We start from the raw sequence: 17,991 nt of genomic DNA on the forward strand, positions 1-17,991 counted from the left end.
TAATATATAAATGGGTGCAAACCTCACCTCATTGAGCCGGTTTTATGAGGTTAAATAATGTTTAAAGTCTATTTATTAACATAAAAAGTTAAAAAAAAGTGATTTACAAATAAATATTTAAAAATCTTTAAAGTGAAAGACAATATAACATTCGATATTAGATGTCATGTATAAATGTTGTTGCAATTGTAGTATGTTTTTATTTATTTATTATAATTAACTTCGTAATTGGTTATTCAATTAAATGTTTATTATCAACAATGTTTTCTTATTTATTACAATTAATATACAATGATTACTTGCACAGTTTTTTTTTTTCCTTTAATCTCTTCTAAACTCAATATACTGCATAAAATGATTCTGCAAATAAAATTTGAATGGTAATTCATATTCTTACATCCAACTTTATTATGTATTTTTAACTACTCAGTTTACTAATTCTTATCAATATTTTGGATATTAAATTGGGATGATAAATAATGTTATTATTTATTTATAATTAGTAATTATTAAATTCTACTATAAAAAGTCCTGTGCATCCCAAGGATTAAAAAAAACTAGTTTTATTATACACATTTTTTCTTCAAAACTTAATCATGTAAATTAAAATTGAATTTGTGAAATCTCAGAATGGAAAGAGTTATATGATAAAATGATATCACCTAAATCATTTCCAACTTTGAAACCAACAAACCAACAGCAATATATTTTATTTTCCTATAAATTCCTACACCTTTATTAAAAATAATTATTGATTCAATTTAATTAATTTTTTAACATTAAACATACGTGACTCATTTTAAAATTATAATAGATTACTTAGTAGACACAAACCTAAGTTTGATATAAAAAATAAAGAACTAAAAATATAATTCTTCATTTTTGACGGTATAAATTTCGCTTAAAATGGTTAACAGTAGCTATAATTTTACACCACAGTTGTGTGTTGATCTCAGCAAAAGTTAAAAAGAATAAACATATTTACGTAGACGCAGAGACGGTGGTTGCCGCTGCGACGTCGTTTCTTTCTGCGCCTGAAAAAGGTTTCTCTTCCTTCCTCTCTCTCTCTCTCTCTCTCTCTCTCTCTCTCTCTCTCTCTCTCTCTCTCTTTCTATGTTTTCAATTTCTATTTATCTATTTATCTCTGTTTGAAAATTTTGATGTAGAGTTCTAATTTTTGTTCGTAATTTGTTCTTTCTTCGTTGTTGTCGGTGAGAACGTAATCATCGATTTCAAGTTCATAGCCCTTAGTGTTTTTTTTCTTCTCATCACAGAAAAATGTTGGAATTGAATTTAAATTATCTTTTTTTATTGTGGGGTTCTTGTTTGCTTATTTCAAATGTTCAACTTTACTTTTCATTTTCTTGCGTGATGATTTTTGGTTATAAAATTTGTTATCGCGTGGAAATTATTAGAATAATTGCGATACTTAAGTGCAGTCAAATTTGGGGAGGGAGGTGCTTGCGGTAATGTTTAAGTGTTGTTGTAGCAACCGTGTATTGGATATTGTGAAGGATAAGGAAAAAAATGGAGAAGGATGAGCATAGGCCTTGAGGGGATATCACAGTCCCTTTTGATTTTTGAATGGTGGGGAAATCTTCTTCTATTTTTCATCTGTTTGGTTGCCAGATTTAGTAATACACAAGGCACTGAATAGCAACAACTCTTTGACAAATTGTGTGTAGCTTCCCTTTCAGCAGAGTTGCTTAGCGACTTAGCATTAATCTGGATGGCCTGAGATTTAGTTTTGGTAGTGAAATTCTGATATCTCTGTCTGCTGATTATTACATCTAACCATTTAAAAAGTCCTTGCTCTGAATGGGTTTGCTGAAGGGTTGATTTTTTAGGTCACGAGTGTAATTTTTTCTATGTAATTGATGCTATGTAATTTCTAGCTTTGATAGATTTTTGGCCATAAATAGGATTCACCTTGCTCTACTCTTTTGAGATCTGGGTTTGAATAAGAGTATAATTTGCGGTTGTTCAATTCATTATTTCATCCCGTTTCATATTGTACTCTTTGAATTCAACAGAAATTAGAAATTTTGATTTGACGATGTGTTTTCTGCATTATTTTTATTGCTATATGTGTTGTAGCCAATAATGCTCTTTAGTGGAGTGGAGCTGCCGTGGACTGCATTAGGATTCAGTAGTGACCACCAAAATAGCTGCTACTTGCAACTATAGTTGAACTTCCATATTATAGCCTTCAAAAACCAATTTTTACCACCTCCCATGGAACACCATTGTTTGGATATTTTTTTGGCTAAAACATTCAACGAAAGTTTACCTCTGTTTTTAGTTCTCTCCCTTCAGATTTTATAAAACTGTTTTATATGTGTTCTGCTCATCCGTCCTCTTTTAAACTTCCTAGTTCACATGTTATTTTTATCTAGTTTGTTATTCTTTTCATTCATTTCACCATCATCTTTCAATTTTTGACTTCATTCCTCTGTTCTTTTTGGTCCTAAATAGATGACGATTGTGAGTGTAAATTGTGAGTTACTATAATCATACATTTCTTTAATTTGGGTGATTTGTTCATTATTTATATGTGTAAGTTTGTATTATATACTTCCCGTCCCTTATATATAAGAAATAAATGGAGATTTTTTGTCATAATTATAAGAAACATAGACCTGCTTTCTAATGTATTCATTGCTATTTTTTCTGTATCTTTAATTTATTGAGACCTCCCCGCATTTCTTGTGAAAGTGGATGCATCAATCGGTTTATTAACCATATAAGCTATACTCATTGGTTGAAACAATATAACTTGCATAGTTGAAAATATTATTTCTTGAATTGTGAGTAATATCCTTAAATATAATGATCACTTAAACCATTTAATTCCATGGATATTTATGGAATAAAATTTAAATTTATAACGTTATTACTAAAATAAAAGTCAAATCAAAGATGTTAATCATGAGAAAAAACCTCTAATTGTGTATCGCACCAGATCTTGCAATCTTCTGTGAGAAAAAATAGTGGTTTGTCAACAGTGTTGTGTTTTGCATTTCGGGGTCAGCTTTTATATTTTAGTTTGAAACCCAGATTTCTTGACCTTGCAAAGGTATATTTCTTCTGATTTCAGTCATTCTTGCATGACTCCTTCATCCCTAGGATTTGTTCTTCCCCTATTCCTGCTAAGCTTCTTCTCCTGTTCTGAATCTTAAATTGAGGTATCCAGCAACCGTTCTTTGCCTCAGTAAGTCTTTGTTTTTCTTGGCTTGACCTCGTTCCTCTGTTTCGTATTTTTCGCATCTGTTCCCCCTAATGTACATTTTTGTTTTTCATTCTCCAATTTTTGTCACTTTTAATATAGTTTCCTATGTTTTTTATTAAGTGATTGATTATGAGTTGTTTTGGACGTATTAGTTATGACCACGATAGTTAGTTTTGCACAGTAATAGTTATTATGATACTACTGATTCCATACAGTTTGGAAGCTTGGCACTGTGAATCGTGATGATGAGTATTGTTTTTGTGTCTGAATTGTTCGATGTATCACACAAATCACTAAAATATGACATGAATTGTGATCTCCAAATGAATCGCATCATTTTGGCACTGTGGTGTTTGAATGGAAATGAAAGTGTGATGCTGATGATGTTGCAGAGACCATGAAAATGGCAATTACAGCTTCCTTATGTGTCAGGTTTGTGTTGTGCCGTATGCATTGCATACTCGTTGAGGGTATTCCAGTCTGAAGTGGGAGAAGTTGGATCTGGTGAGTTGATATAGGGATAGAAGGTGGCGTTTAGGGTTCAACATTCAGGTATGGGCCTTTCAAACTGCCATCAAAATTTACATGGCTTTTTTTTTAAACTCACATGTAGAAGGTTATGTGTGTCACCTTAGGTTTTAAGAGTCCTCTATTATTAGTTTTTATTTTTGTTTATTTTAAATAGTTAATTGGGAATCTTCATGAATTGTACATAGCTTAGAGTTTTTTTTTTTTGTCGAAAGATAGTTAATTGGACTGCAAGTATAAACAGTTATTGATCATGAATTTGAGCTTTTACATGTCTTTCATACACACATATACATATATCATGTTTACTATTGATCATGAATAATACGACTCACGATATGGTTTGATACACAATTCATAAAATAGTCTTTCCTGTTCACTCTTCGTATCCTGATTCAATTACCTTGGTTATGACATGTAAACTTATGAATATAAATATTCAGTTTAAGTTTAGTTCAATGTTCATTTAGAAGATTTTCATTATCTGTGGGTGTTTCCTTTTTATCGCATGTATATCTTTATATATAATTTTATATCTTTTTGGAAGATCTTGTGCAGTCATGGAACTTTTTCTTTTGTTTGTGCGTAAATCTATGAAGATCAACAAATTGAATTTTATTTTATCTTTCAACTGGAAAAGTGCTACAATGCTCGTTCAGTCAATAGAAAACCAACATCTAGACATTTCGATGTTAGTTTGTAGCACCCATCGGGTTTATCAATTTTGGAAGTGATATGAGGTTGTTTGTTCCTGGATTTCCTTGCCTGATTGCATTGGTGAATGCAACAATGGACATGGAACAAGAATTTTTTTTTCATATCTTTCTAGTCACGAGATGCTATTTCATGTCAATTACTATTCATAACTTTAAAAGCATGATCTTGATTGCCATATTTATGAAAGAAGTTACTATATTGTGTTTCATTGATTCAGTTTCATCCACACACGGCCCTACTCTTTCTTTCTTCTTTTTGCTTACATCTATTTCTATGAACTTGTAGCAATGGATGTCGAAGATGCAGAGAGTGAAGTTTCACTTTCTTCTGCTATTCTCAATTCAATAGCATCCCGGCAGAATCTTGTTCTTTCTCAAGAAGATCTTGCTTGGGCTGATTCCTGCCTAGTTAAAGATTCTGGTATTTCAGAAACTGATTGGGTCCCTTTGAGAAGTGCTTTATTAGAAATTATCAGTTCCGATTCTCAATTTTTCAGAAAAGACACAGAAATTCCTCCCCACTGTATTAGTTCTGAAAGTATTACTGTGGAACATAATCAGCAATCTTCAACTTCTGAGTCGTCTTCAACTTCTGAGTCGTCTTCAACATATAATGTTAACCCACTACGTGTAGCAGTAGAAACAAGCACTGATGAAATTCCAGATGATGAAACGGGTGCCAACTTGCCATCTTTCAATCCTTTTCTGCCAACTTATAATGAAAACCTGGAGGAGAAGAAAACAATTGATTTTGGACTTGATCTGGATTCTTCCTCTTATGAGATGGAGCAACTCGCTGACAATATCTTCAAAATTTGGGATTTAGATATTCCATCTGAGGAAGGTGAACTGGTTAACCAGTTGGAAAAAGTCCTATCAGATAATTCCTTTCAAACAGTGCCATCATCTTCTGATGACTCAGTGAAGTGGATGGACATGAAGGACAGCTCACTCGATGATCTTGTTGCTGAAATTGCTGACTTGTCATTAAATAGAAGTACTTAGTGTTCATTCAGTTTTACGTAGGTTTAAGATTGTTCTGTCAACTATGTTTACTTTCAAGTATTAGTATTAGTATTTAGAAGTTCGAAGCCTCTTTTGCTGCTATGTAGATTTTTTTTTTTTCATTTGGTACAATGACGAGGCCATGAATTAATTATCTTTGCAACATAGGATTCTCATCTGTTCAAGAGAATTGTGTAAAGGGATTGAGAAACAAAGGAAAACACAGGACATACATGATTTTAGTGCTTATTTTATGCCCTTGTTTCTTACAGTGATGAAATCTGGACCGAATGATGGATAATATAGTTGTCGAAAAGTGTGAAAATGCATATAGACTACTGCTCTGTAATTGTCGTACGCATTGAATACCACGGATGTATCTAATTAAAGATAAAAAATACTTTTGGGTATATGTGTATTTCATGGAGTCTATAAAAAGCCCTTCTATCCTGGGATGGAATTTCATATACCAGTAAAAAAATAAATCAACTTTACAATAATCTTCACAAAATGCTTGGAGAATAAGTAAAAGAAATAGATCCTATAGTAGAGGGCAACACTGAACAAGTTGATTTATACTTGTTCATCACAAGCTTAAACTTTGTCTAATGTGTTGACCTTGTAGCTTGAATCTAAGGCTTCTTTAGACTGGTTAGGTCTTATGGAACTTGCGTCCAATGCTTCTATGAGAACATCTTCTTTTCTTTGTATCTTGTTTCCACGGCTTTAATACAACTTACAAGTTACATCTAATTTTTGCATTTGACCCTTCTTGTGATATTTGTCTATCTAGATCAATAGTTTTGTGCTATTTGCATCCGATCTTGTACATAGTTGACTCTTTTTCAAATTGTGTCTATGACTTTCCTCTAAGACTTAAGTTTGGCTATACAAACTTGTGGATTTGAACGATCTGCTAAACATTAGTTAACTCTGTTCGACAATCAAAACAGAGTATTATTTATTGTCAAAACATGATATGAAGAGGTCAATAACATATTTTAATTTTTAATTTATTTTCTTGTAATTTTTGTAATTTGTTGTAATTTAGAGACTTTTTAGAGAATTGTTTCTAATAGGATTTTATGTAGCTTATTAAATGAAATCTACTTAGTAGACCTTGGGTCTTAGGTTTATACGGTAAAGTATTGTTGGCTTTTGCTTATTGCACCCAATCAATTCTAACCTGCACTCTATCACTTTTTTGAAATTTCAGAATTGTCTTTCATTCCGGAATTAAAAATCCAGAATTGAAACATACAATTTGAAAAACGAAAATACATTCTAACATCCTCCACCTTTTTAAAAAAGTAAAAAAGGTATTTTTGTCATTTTGCTTCAATAATATGGTGGAGGTTCAAATTTAATGGATGCAGAAAGAAAAAAAACCATGATTGTTTTGTAGACTCATGTTTATAATATACACTTTTGAGAAATTGTAGCTTAGCTTTGATGGAAGAAATTTTCCGTAAAAGGTGATTTTTTCTCGACTTATTAATATTCATTATGACGTCTTTCTTTAGACTCTTTCTTCCTACACCTCCATACCTTCTTGTACCACCCCATATTAAATGTAAAAATATCATTTTATCTTTTTTTTACCACCTCCAAACATAATCCGGAAGATGTTTTTGGATCCGGAAGTGTTCTTGAGATTTATAAGATCCAGAACTTTTTTTTTGGATTTGAAATAAGCCCATGGATTATGTAATCTGGAAATATTCTGGATTACATAATCCGAAAGTCAATCTCATATTTAGAAAAAAACTTTCGGAATATGTAATCCAAAAGCTAATCACACATCTGAAAAAAAAGTCTTCTGAATTACATAATTCAGAAGCTAATCTTATGTATAGAAAAGATTTTCGGATTATATAATCCAAAAACTAATCACAAAAGTCTTCCAGATTATGTAATCTGGAATATTAAAAAAGGGTAATTTTGGAATACATAAAGACACAAGAAGGTATGGAGGTGCAGGAAGAAGCAGCCCTTTCTTTATTTCTAATCACAGTCTTTATTTTCTATTTTTCTTATTTGATCCGTGAAAATTGTCCAAAACTATCCATAATACTGAGTTCAATCCTTATATTTTGATCATCACTGTTTCGATCCTACATTTTCGTAATGAATTAAATAATTGAATTTCGTGTGGTAAATTTTGTGGTCACTTTTTTATGCTTACCGTAATCACATGTTCAAGCATGTACGATGCCTAGATAAAATACATTGTGAAGTTTGGTTTCTCAGGAATTGAAGTGAATTGAAGCGGCAAGCACTGCATTCATTGTTCATCGGTGCCTTTCATTGATAAAGCCGAGAAGAATTCCACCTAATGAATTGAATCTATGAGTTGCAAGTTGATTGGAACTAATAATGATTCATGATTCAACTGAATAGAAGGTTGATGTTGAGAAGTCGAGATCGTTCTTGGTTTCGGCCTCTTGATACCACAATAGGTTAATCAACTATCCATGATTCAAACATTATCAATAAAGAATGAAGAGTAAATACTTCTTGGACTTAGATTAGAACTAGTTGGGTTTACATAGTTCTACCACAATCTTTCTTACGAGTTTAAATCTATCATTATAAATAGATAAACACTTCAAAGATAAAGGTAATAAAATTCTAACTCTTATATAAGTACCAAATTTTATACTCGGACTCGAATTGATTTGACCATCAAAGTGTAATTGTTGGTACTCCTAATTTGAGGACTGAATGATTGAGGAACTGAGACAACATTGACCGAAAGACCAAGAGACTGTGATACTGAAGATCAAAAGAGAAGACATCAAGCATAAGAAATATCCGGTTCTACAAGAACATTTTAGCGTCCATTGTGGGATCAAAGACTACCTTACGGGACTACATGATAACCATCTCCGGGAACAATAAACGCACTTCGGAAGTAGAAAATCATTAAGAAGACCCGCTGATGATTATGTTGGAAATGAGAAAGGAATTAGAGACCCTTATGAGGAAAAACACGGAAGATGGATGCCCTAAGAGCCAAGAATAGCCAAATGAAGCAGAAGTTGGAAAGTAGCAGCACGATGTCGTTGTTGAGTAAGGAACCTAAAGACACCACATTGAGAACCCAAGAAGTCGACAATTCTCGTTACATCCATACCAAAACACTTCTGTCAACTAGTAGTTTGGGTACTTCATTCCGATGAAACCCCTTCATTGAGGCTATAATGGAGGTCGTCCTCCTTGAAAACTAGAAAACCCTTGCATTGTACAAGTACGATGGTACTACTAACCCTGATGAACACATTGATTCATATTTCATGCAAGTCAGTCTATACACAACGGATGATGCACTCTTTTAGAGTTTTCGTGTCGTCCTTGAAAGGAGCCGCATTGAGTTGGTTCACGTGCATCCCGTCTCAATCCATTGATTATTTTGACGTAAGTACATAATTATCTTGAATAAATTCACTATTTCTTTCTTTGACGATTGCCTGGAAAGAGCAGTCTAAGTTATGAAGTTTAGGGTGCACTTCACAATGAGCAGTCTCCATCACTTAATGTCAATCATGTTAGTAAACATCAAGTAAAAGAAAGCAGAGTCACTGCGAGCCTTCATGGAAATGTTTGGGAAGGTTGCTCTCAGTATACGAAACCTCAATCCTGAGGTTGTCATACATCACATGGTAACTGTACTTAAATTGGGACCTTTCTCGTTTAACCTGTGTGAAAAGCCAACTGTGAACATAAATGAGTTGTGACCAAGAGCGGTGAAGTTTATGCAACTTGAGGAATTGAAGGGGTTCCACAACAAAGTCAGGTTGTCGGAGGATCCGACAAAATTGCAAGTTTATGAAAAGGCTCGCCATAGACCACCACTGCCGCTAAGGAGAGTCAAGGAGATTCCTCGCCCACACCACTTCCACAATATACGTCACTCAATGCGAACTGAGCATGAGTGCTTGAAGAAGAACTAAATGTCGACTTGTTGTCAGCATCGAGAAAGGCCCAAACCCATCTAATGAGTATCAGTCTAAACACTACCGCTACCATCGTAACTATGACCATAACAGAGAAGAGTGTGTAGCACTCAAGGACAAGATTGAGGAACTAGTGTAGGTTGATCACCTATGCTAGTTTTTCAAAGAAAATATGAGGAAACCTGTCGATAATGGAGGATCAGCAGGGACCGAGAAGATGGTAAAAAACGTTTGTGCCGAGAAGGGATAAAAGTCGAGATAGGAATTGTGACACACCATTGAGAGGTTTTATTAGTATTATATCACGTGGCTTCGCTAGTGGAGGAACAACTTACTCTTCCTATAATAGACACTTACGAAAATTCAGTTTGTAAACGTTGTAGTCGGAAGGCCTCGAATGAGCCTACCAGCAATAACTTTCATGGATGACGATTTCAAAGGCATTGACCCCAAATACTATGATCCCATGGTTACTATAGTCGAGGTGGCGAACTTTGACGTAATTGAAGACACTTGTTTATTAGGGGATTTTGGTCAACATATTGTACTAAAAGACATTTTAGCGACTAGGATTGTCAATAAAAGCCATAATTCCCTATGATGAGCAAATTGTTGGATTCTCGGGAGAGCAGGTGGACACCAAGGGATACATTGACTTGTACATGAAGTTTGGCGAAGGGAACCAAAGATATAAAACAATCAAGGTGAGGTACTCATAGTGGATGCAAACACTTCGTACAACATCCTCCTCTAGAGACCGTCACTAAACAAGTTAGAAGCCATAGTCTTAACCCAACATCTCGCCAAGTTTCCTTCGGAGCATGGAAATGTTGTAATGTTGCATGTGGAACAAAAGACTACATGAGAATGTTATGTCGCGAGCCTAAAGTTGTTCCCTAAGGACCTAAAAGAGATCACAAACACTATGTGAATCAGGTCCTCGCGATGATCAACCTAGACACGAGATTTGATGATTGTGACATAATGAAACCCAAGGAAGAAGCAACCACATGGCAAGTGAGGAAAAAGGCCAAGATACCCGATTAGGGGCAAGCCTGACTAAAGCCGAGAAAGGGGCGTTCATGACAATGTTGTAAAAAAACCATGATTTATTTTTATGGTTGGTAGTCGACATGCTGGGTATCGACCCTCATATAATTTCACATTGACTATCTGTGTGCAAAGAAGAAAAAACCATTTCACAAAAGAAGAAGAGGTTAGAGGAAGAGAGACTACTCACAACGGATAAGGAGGTCAAGAAACTCCTTCAAGCTAGTTTTGTCCAAGAGGTCCAATACACCACATGGTTGGAAAACATGGTCTTCGTCAATAAAAATAATGGTAAATGGTGCATGAGTACTGACTATACTAACCTCAACAAGCCTACCCCAAAGAATCCTACCATCTGATTGTGTTGAATTTGTTAAAAGATGTAAAAGTTGCCAAGAAAACAGACACTTAATACACCAACTCCCTCATGATCCCCGAGAGATTAGTCCCCCCTAACCTTTTGCACTATGAGAAATGGATATAGTAGGACTTTTCCCCCAACTCCGAGACAAAGAAAAATCTTGCTCGTGGTTGTAGACTATTTTACCAAGTGAATAATGGTCGAACCCCTTGCAAAAATCACAACTAAGCAGATCCAAAATTTCGTATGAAAGAGCATAATTTTCAGGTTCGAGATCCCGCATTCGTTCATCATGGACAATGAGAAACAATTTACTGACTGAAAATTCAGTGAGTTCTACGACAACCTTGACATTAAGCATAAGACGAGCTCAGTCAAACACTCTCAAACAAATAGCAGGTTGAGACCGCAAACAAGTTAATCTGGATCAAATTAAAAAAGCACCTGGGGTGGCCAAGGGAAGGTGGGTTGAAGAGCTCTTAGAAGCACTATGGGCACTAATATCGCACTCGACGACCGAAAAGACACCATACAACTTGATTTATGACACTAACACCATGTTGTCAGTAGAAGTCGCGAGCCGACTATATGAAGGAATTTTACGGATCTTAACCTTAACAATGAATGTATGTGAACTGAGTTAAACCTCTCATAGGAGTTACGAATAAGGCTAAGATATGAGAAAAAGCATGCAAGCGGAGAGCAGCTCGACGGTATAAAGCTAAAATCAAGCCAAGGGCATTTCAAACAGGAGATCTAGTATAAAAGATGAAAGACAAGGCTTGGAAAGACTCAAAAGGGAAATTTTCAACAAACTAGGAAGAGCCCTTCCGGATGCAAGAAAGCTTACACAATGAAGCCTACCAGATAGAGCATTTGGATCGGCGGAACATACCGAGAACGTGGAATACAACTCCCTTAAAATTTTGCTATAGCTAGATGATGTAATAGGTGTATTCTTTACCATCTACATTTTTTCCCAATGGGGGTTTTTGTCCAGGAAAGTTTCACGAGGCACCACTAGGGATGAAATTTTCTTTCCTATCTCACTGATTTTACAACAACTTTTACCGTGGATTTACTAGAATATCATGATTTTAACAATATTTTGATTCTATTACTCCTAAGAATTATAGTCTACACAAATACTTATGTGATTTTGTTGTCAATTACTCATACTAATATTGATTCTAATACTGATCCTGTGATCTTGGTTGAGTTATTTCACATCAAAATCTTAATTTTTTTTTAATCCTTTTAAGTCTGACCTGAATCCAGAATTCACCCTATGGATAATCGGAGAATATCTTATAACCCAAACTCAGTTATGAGTCACCAGTCATCGTCTAAGTTACGACAATACAATTATTTTAATTATAATTAATTATTAATAAAAATGATATTTTTTTATAACTGTTTTTATGTTTTTTAGCATTTTATCTTTAAAACTCATAATTATTTCCACTTATTAAAATCATAATTTAATTATTTTTTTAAAAGTAAGTTTGAAAATTAAACTTTCACTTCATTTAGCAATATGCACATTTGTTTTAAAAAAAATTAAAAACAAGAAAAATACGAAACTAACATGTATTTTTCTGTAGTTTAATAAATAACTTTTTTTTATATAAAATAAGAAACAAATAATTATTTCTTATAAATTTTATTATAATTATAATTTATATAATTTTATTTATTTATTTATTTCATTATCATAAAAAATTGTGTACATATATTCCGTATTTCCACTAGTAAAAAGTATATACGTATATAAAGTATACATTAAGAGTATATTGTATAAGAGAAAAATATTTAGTTTGAAAGCAAACTGAGTGAAGAGCTATGGCGCTTCTGAGAGGATGTTTGGCAAAGATGTTGTCACACCGTAATCCTATGTTTTTCTCCCTCTCTCCTCTTATTCTGCACCCTACCAACCTTTCACTTCCTCGAACGCATTCTTTCACACTATCTGCTTCTTTCTCCAATTCCGAGACCCCTTCTTTCCACGACCCTCACTCTCGCTGGAAACCCATATGCTTGTACCATTGCCAGGGAAAATGCACCAAGGTTATAACTCTTTTATGACCCATCAACTTTTTACCTCATTTCGGTTTCTGAGTAGTCTTTCTCCTGTTCAAATTTTAAAGCTTTGCAAAATTCTGGGAGACCCTTTTGGTTTGCATGCTATGTGTTTGATCAATTGTTTCAATGGTAAATGATGACATGGCACAGTAGCGTAGTTCATCACCGCCTTATTATCTATAGAGAGAATATATGTAATAAGAAAATTATTTTTGAATAAAAGTGAGGGAAGGGGAGTGGATATGAATTAGACACCATATGTTGATTTTAGAAAAATTATTTAATAATCAATCGTGTTAGAGTAGCTATTTTTAGAGTTTGTTAATTAGTTAATCTATGAATTGTTGTTGTGGCTGAAGGAGAGGTTAATGACTTCAATTGTAAGACTATGTTTCTGTATCTCATTCTCTATTAATTAAGATCCTCAAAACTTTTTCGTGTTTACAGTTTCCTGCACCTTTTGTTCTTCGAACTCATTGGAGTTCCTGGGTTCCTATTACTTGAGTTAATGTATTACATCGTCAATTAAAAAAGTTAGATAACTTTGTGATTTATGGTTAAAATTCACTCATCTCTCGTAGTATGAAAAATTCTTGATGGACAAATGAATGTTTTTATAAAGTATGAACATGCAGAAGTATATCATATCCATGCCTTTGTTCATTTTTTCCGTTCCATTTATGATTTTGATTAGGTCCAAATCATGTGCTCAGAGGGGAAACCTGGTGTCGTTACATTATTCTTTCTGTTTTTGAAGTTTTGATGTGAACCAAGCTGTGTGGGAAGATAGCTAGTTAAGTCATTTAATTGTAGGTTTGGAAGATGATATTGTTACATAGGAATCAGCTTCATCTTTTTGTCATGTCATGTTAAATTAAATGTATTGTGTAATCATGACCTGACAGCGGAATAAATGGTTTTATTGTTTTCTTTTCTTCAAATTTGCAGATGGATGATCCTATCCACCTTGAGACGTTTAATCATGATTGCTCCAGTGACCTTCAAGTGGACATTGCTGAGTTGAACAAAATACGTCCTCAGAATCTAGACTATTTCCTTGTGCTTGATTTAGAGGGTAGGGTTGAGATTCTTGAGTTTCCAGTTCTAATGATTAGTGCCAAAACATTGCAAGTTGAAGACATATTCCACAGGTTTTGATCTGCCACTTTATACCATATCTAACAGGTGCAGTGTTCAGTGATTGCCTGAGATATTCTATTTTACTTTTGCTAATACTGTTTTACTTTTTGTTCTTTTCTATAGTTCTAAAAAGAATATAATTTGCATTCTTAGACTATAATGTTTTTGAGGGTTCAATATCAAATTATACAAAGATATAATTAGGATGTTAGTTTTTTTAATAGTTTATACCTTTAATGCAACAAGATGGCTTGTGAGTTATAATCTTATATGATATTAATATTTTTGATAGGTTAGTCTCTCTTGAATTTAAAAAATATAATTTATAAATGAAGATTATTATTTTTTGTTATCTTACAATTTACTTTTGCGTTGATCCTTTAACAGGTTTGTGAGACCCTCAAAAATGGGTGAACGGAGAATAAACGAATACATTGAGAACAAATATGGGAAGTTTGGAGTTCACAAGTATGCAGCTTAATCTGCCTTTACTAATCTACCTGATTTATACTTCTGATCCACATGCAATCTTCTGTTTTCATTTTTGTTGTCACATACAATATAAAAAACAATTATATCCTCCAATTCCCCTTCTTCATGTAGTTATTTAATAAATTGATGCTATTAGTTATAGTAATTTTTAAGGTTTATGCTTTTAGTAACATTTGTAGAGCTTTATGATTTGAAAATATCCTATAATGAACAATGAGTTAGACTGGTGAAAAGCTAGCTACTAGCCATTACAACGAAAATCATTTTATTGTATCAGTTACCAAGGGAATATTACCTACTTCTGCTACCTACAGTCCCACTATAGCCATACTGATTTTTTTTTTTCAGAGTTTGGCATGATACAGCAATACCATTTACGGAGGTTATTCAACAATTTGGAGTTTGGTTGACGCGGAATCGGTTGTGGATGGGTGCAGAACTTACTTCTGCAGCATTTGTAACATGGTTTAACTTCTATAACTCTTTTGTTTTATTTCTAATGATGCATTAGTTTCCTGCCCTGTATATCTAGAACTTGAATAACAGAATTTGTTCTTCTAAATCAAAATCTTTTGCTTTTGCAGTGGGAATTGGGATTTGAAAACTAAGGCCCTTCAGCAATGTGAAGTGTCGAAGATAAAGCTTCCTCCATATTTTATGGAGTGGGTTAATCTCAAAGATGTCTATTTGAACTTTTATAATAGGAGGGTGAGTTCTCTAAATGTTCAGAATTGGCAGATGACTACAATAGAATTTATTCATTTTTGCATCATGCAAACAAAACTCGGATGAATTCAATTTTTTTCTTTACATTCATTTTTATTAATCCTAATATATAACTTATTGTGTGCTTCTCTTTATAACGGGTAACAGGCCACAGGAATGGTTACAATGATGAAGGAACTGCAAATACCATTGAAGGGAAATCATCATCTTGGCATTGATGACACTGTGAACATAGCAAGAGTATTGCAACGCTTGCTTCTTGACGGTGCACTCATCCAGGTCACTGCAAAGAGGAATCCCAATTCTCCTCAAAAAGTCAATTTTCTTTTCAAGAACCGTATTGGATAGTGTCCTTTTCAATGACCTATGTAACTTTATTTAATACTTTTAATCATGGAATTGACTCAATGTTCAGATTATGGACTATAATTTCATAACTCTTGTTCATTCCTACAACCCAGTTAGATAAAAGTTGAACTAGAAAAAGATTGTAGAAGCTAGAGGAGTATAATTTCTATAATTGGATTCATTGGTATTCCGGTTATTGCTAGATTTTAGTGATTGGGACCTTTTAGATAATAACAGTTATTTTTAGATAATAGTAAACGTTCTGGTTCTAGGGAAGTTTTGGGTACTCACATCGAGACTATGAACTTTCTGGGTGTCTATTGAGATGCTGAGTTTCTACACTTGACCCAAAAACTGAGGTTTAACCAGTTTGGATTTATTCCGAGACATAGTGGGTGGGATAAAATATTCTATTTTGGTATTATTAAAATAATTAATGAAAAATTTAATTAATTTGATCCAGTTAATAAAAAATGAATCGAATTCATGCATTAATACCATTTTTATAAATGGATATGCAATTCATCCATTAAATATAATATTTCTTTAGAAACTAAGAAGTACATTCTTGAAAAAAAGTCAATTAAATGTTATAAACACTAATTTAAGCATATTTTTGAAAAAAAGTTAAATTTAAGAAAAACATAATTATGAAAAAGTTGATTGGGTTAATTTTGGTAGAATGATTTATTAGCTTTTGAGAAATAATGAACTATCTATAAAATTAAATGAATAATTTGATTCTATATGTCTTTCTTATGGATTGAATAATTTTTCTCGTCATGGACAACAAGGATAATATAAATATAAATTGTTTTATATGCCCTGCTTCTCAATTTTGTTAATATGGGTGTATAAAACTTTTCCCAGCGCAGGGTTCGAGGGCCTGAAACACATAAATTAAAATGAGCTAAGTACTACATAAATTAAAATGGCCCCGAAACGGCTAGTAGTCAGGTAGGGTTGAAATATCAATCGTGGTGGTGGAGGGATCTAGCAAAAGTGTGTGGTGAAGGGAACCAACAAGAAGTATGGTTTCGTAAAGCGATAGGGTGGAAAATTGGCGATGGGAGTATTATTAGGCTGTGGGAGGACGTGTGGCTACAAAACAGTAGTCTAAAATCCATGTTTCCGAGACTATTCTCCTTGTCCAATGATCAAGGCAAGACGGTAGGAGAGGTAGGAATATGGGAGGAAGGGAGGTGGAGATTTAAGCCGCTGTGGAGAAGGGAGAGGTTCGAATGGGAAGCAAGATTGGAGGAAGAGCTGTTGTCAATACTGGATACGGGTAACATACGCCAGGACACCCAGGACCGCCTAGTTTGGAGGGAGGATCCTGAAGGGGCTTTCTCGGTTAAGTCTGCTTATCAAATCCTGACGAAACAAACGGCTTATGTCCCTGTAGATGGTGTTTACCGTGCTCTATGGCAAGCGAAAGCCATGCCTAAAGCGCTCATCACCGCCTGGAGAGTCATTCTAGATAGAATCCCAACCATTGCCAACCTTATTAGGAGAGGTGTCCTAGTGGGTTTGCCGATCTATGTCATGTGTAACCAACTACAAGAAACATCCCAACACCTGTTCTTAGAGTGCACGGTAGCACAAAGAGTATGGTATGGCTGCTACCGCTGTATTGGTATTGTGGGGGCCCAAAGCAACATGATTGGGAATCATTTGGAAAACTTCTACCTAACCCACTTATCTAATGAGCAGAACAAGGTGTGGAGAGGTGTGTGGGTGGCGATCATTAGGAGCATCTGGGAGCAGCGAAATCAGGTTGTCTTTAGAGGTGGGGTTCCGGACGTGGAAGAAATCCTTCAAAAAGCCCAACTGCTTTCCTGGTTGTGGTTGAAATACAAGGCAACCGGTTTTCTATATGCTTTTTCAGATTGGTTATTGAATCCAAATCACTGCTTTCCTGCAGCCACTTAACTGAGTACAATTGCATATTTTTTGAAAGGGTGATGGCATGCTAGTGGAAGCTTATGTATTCAGCTGGTGGTTCAACACATCCGGTTTAGCTGCAGAAGTGGTTTCGGTGTATGCAGGCCTTGGGTTGTTCGCGTGAAGATGTGGCAGGGCGTGAGTCCACTTGCACCAAGAAACCTCAGGAGTTTGGATGCCTTTTTGCTAGAAGTCGTCGTACTCTTAAGGGCAGGTGGGCTAGACGGTCTGGTGGGAACCTGGTGAGGAAGGCCACAGTTTCAAGGAATAGAGGCTGTTGTAATGGAGTCTGTCAAGGTCTTTTGATGCAATGGAGCTTATCATGGTTGGAAGGTTTTACTATGGGGGCAAGACTTGGTTATGTAACTCTTCACCAGCGGTAGCAGTATAGAGATTGGGGAATATGGCCTGTCA

The 17,991-nt window shown here is 34.5% G+C and overlaps 3 protein-coding genes across 4 annotated transcripts; all 3 read left to right on the forward strand.

The window, feature by feature from the left end:
- The first annotated feature begins 874 nt into the window (after positions 1–874).
- On the forward strand, positions 875–5,727 carry LOC137822378 (uncharacterized). 2 transcript variants are annotated; one of them, XM_068627267.1, is made up of 4 exons: positions 931–1,043; positions 3,098–3,211; positions 3,662–3,781; positions 4,760–5,727. In XM_068627267.1, exon 4 carries the CDS (start codon positions 4,762–4,764, stop codon positions 5,476–5,478), a length of 717 nt encoding a protein of 238 aa, XP_068483368.1. In that variant the 5' UTR covers positions 931–1,043; positions 3,098–3,211; positions 3,662–3,781; positions 4,760–4,761; the 3' UTR covers positions 5,479–5,727. The 2 variants fall into 2 exon arrangements, with proteins under 2 accessions (XP_068483367.1, XP_068483368.1); XM_068627266.1 differs by lacking the exon at positions 3,098–3,211 and having other exon boundaries at positions 875–1,043.
- Positions 5,728–12,644: 6,917 nt separating this feature from the next.
- LOC137831539 (uncharacterized exonuclease domain-containing protein At3g15140-like) lies at positions 12,645–15,741 on the forward strand. Its single transcript, XM_068639261.1, has 6 exons — positions 12,645–12,912; positions 13,876–14,078; positions 14,455–14,535; positions 14,908–15,024; positions 15,144–15,267; positions 15,433–15,741. Exons 1-6 carry the CDS (start codon positions 12,688–12,690, stop codon positions 15,631–15,633), a joined length of 951 nt encoding a protein of 316 aa, XP_068495362.1. The 5' UTR covers positions 12,645–12,687; the 3' UTR covers positions 15,634–15,741.
- Positions 15,742–16,758: 1,017 nt separating this feature from the next.
- Positions 16,759–17,565, forward strand: LOC137808398 (uncharacterized). Its single transcript, XM_068609480.1, has one exon. It carries the CDS (start codon positions 16,759–16,761, stop codon positions 17,563–17,565), a length of 807 nt encoding a protein of 268 aa, XP_068465581.1.
- Positions 17,566–17,991: the final 426 nt, after the last annotated feature.

The sequence above is a fragment of the Phaseolus vulgaris genome, chromosome 11 (genome assembly GCF_000499845.2).
Source record: "Phaseolus vulgaris cultivar G19833 chromosome 11, P. vulgaris v2.0, whole genome shotgun sequence".
Classification (NCBI taxonomy): domain Eukaryota; kingdom Viridiplantae; phylum Streptophyta; class Magnoliopsida; order Fabales; family Fabaceae; genus Phaseolus; species Phaseolus vulgaris.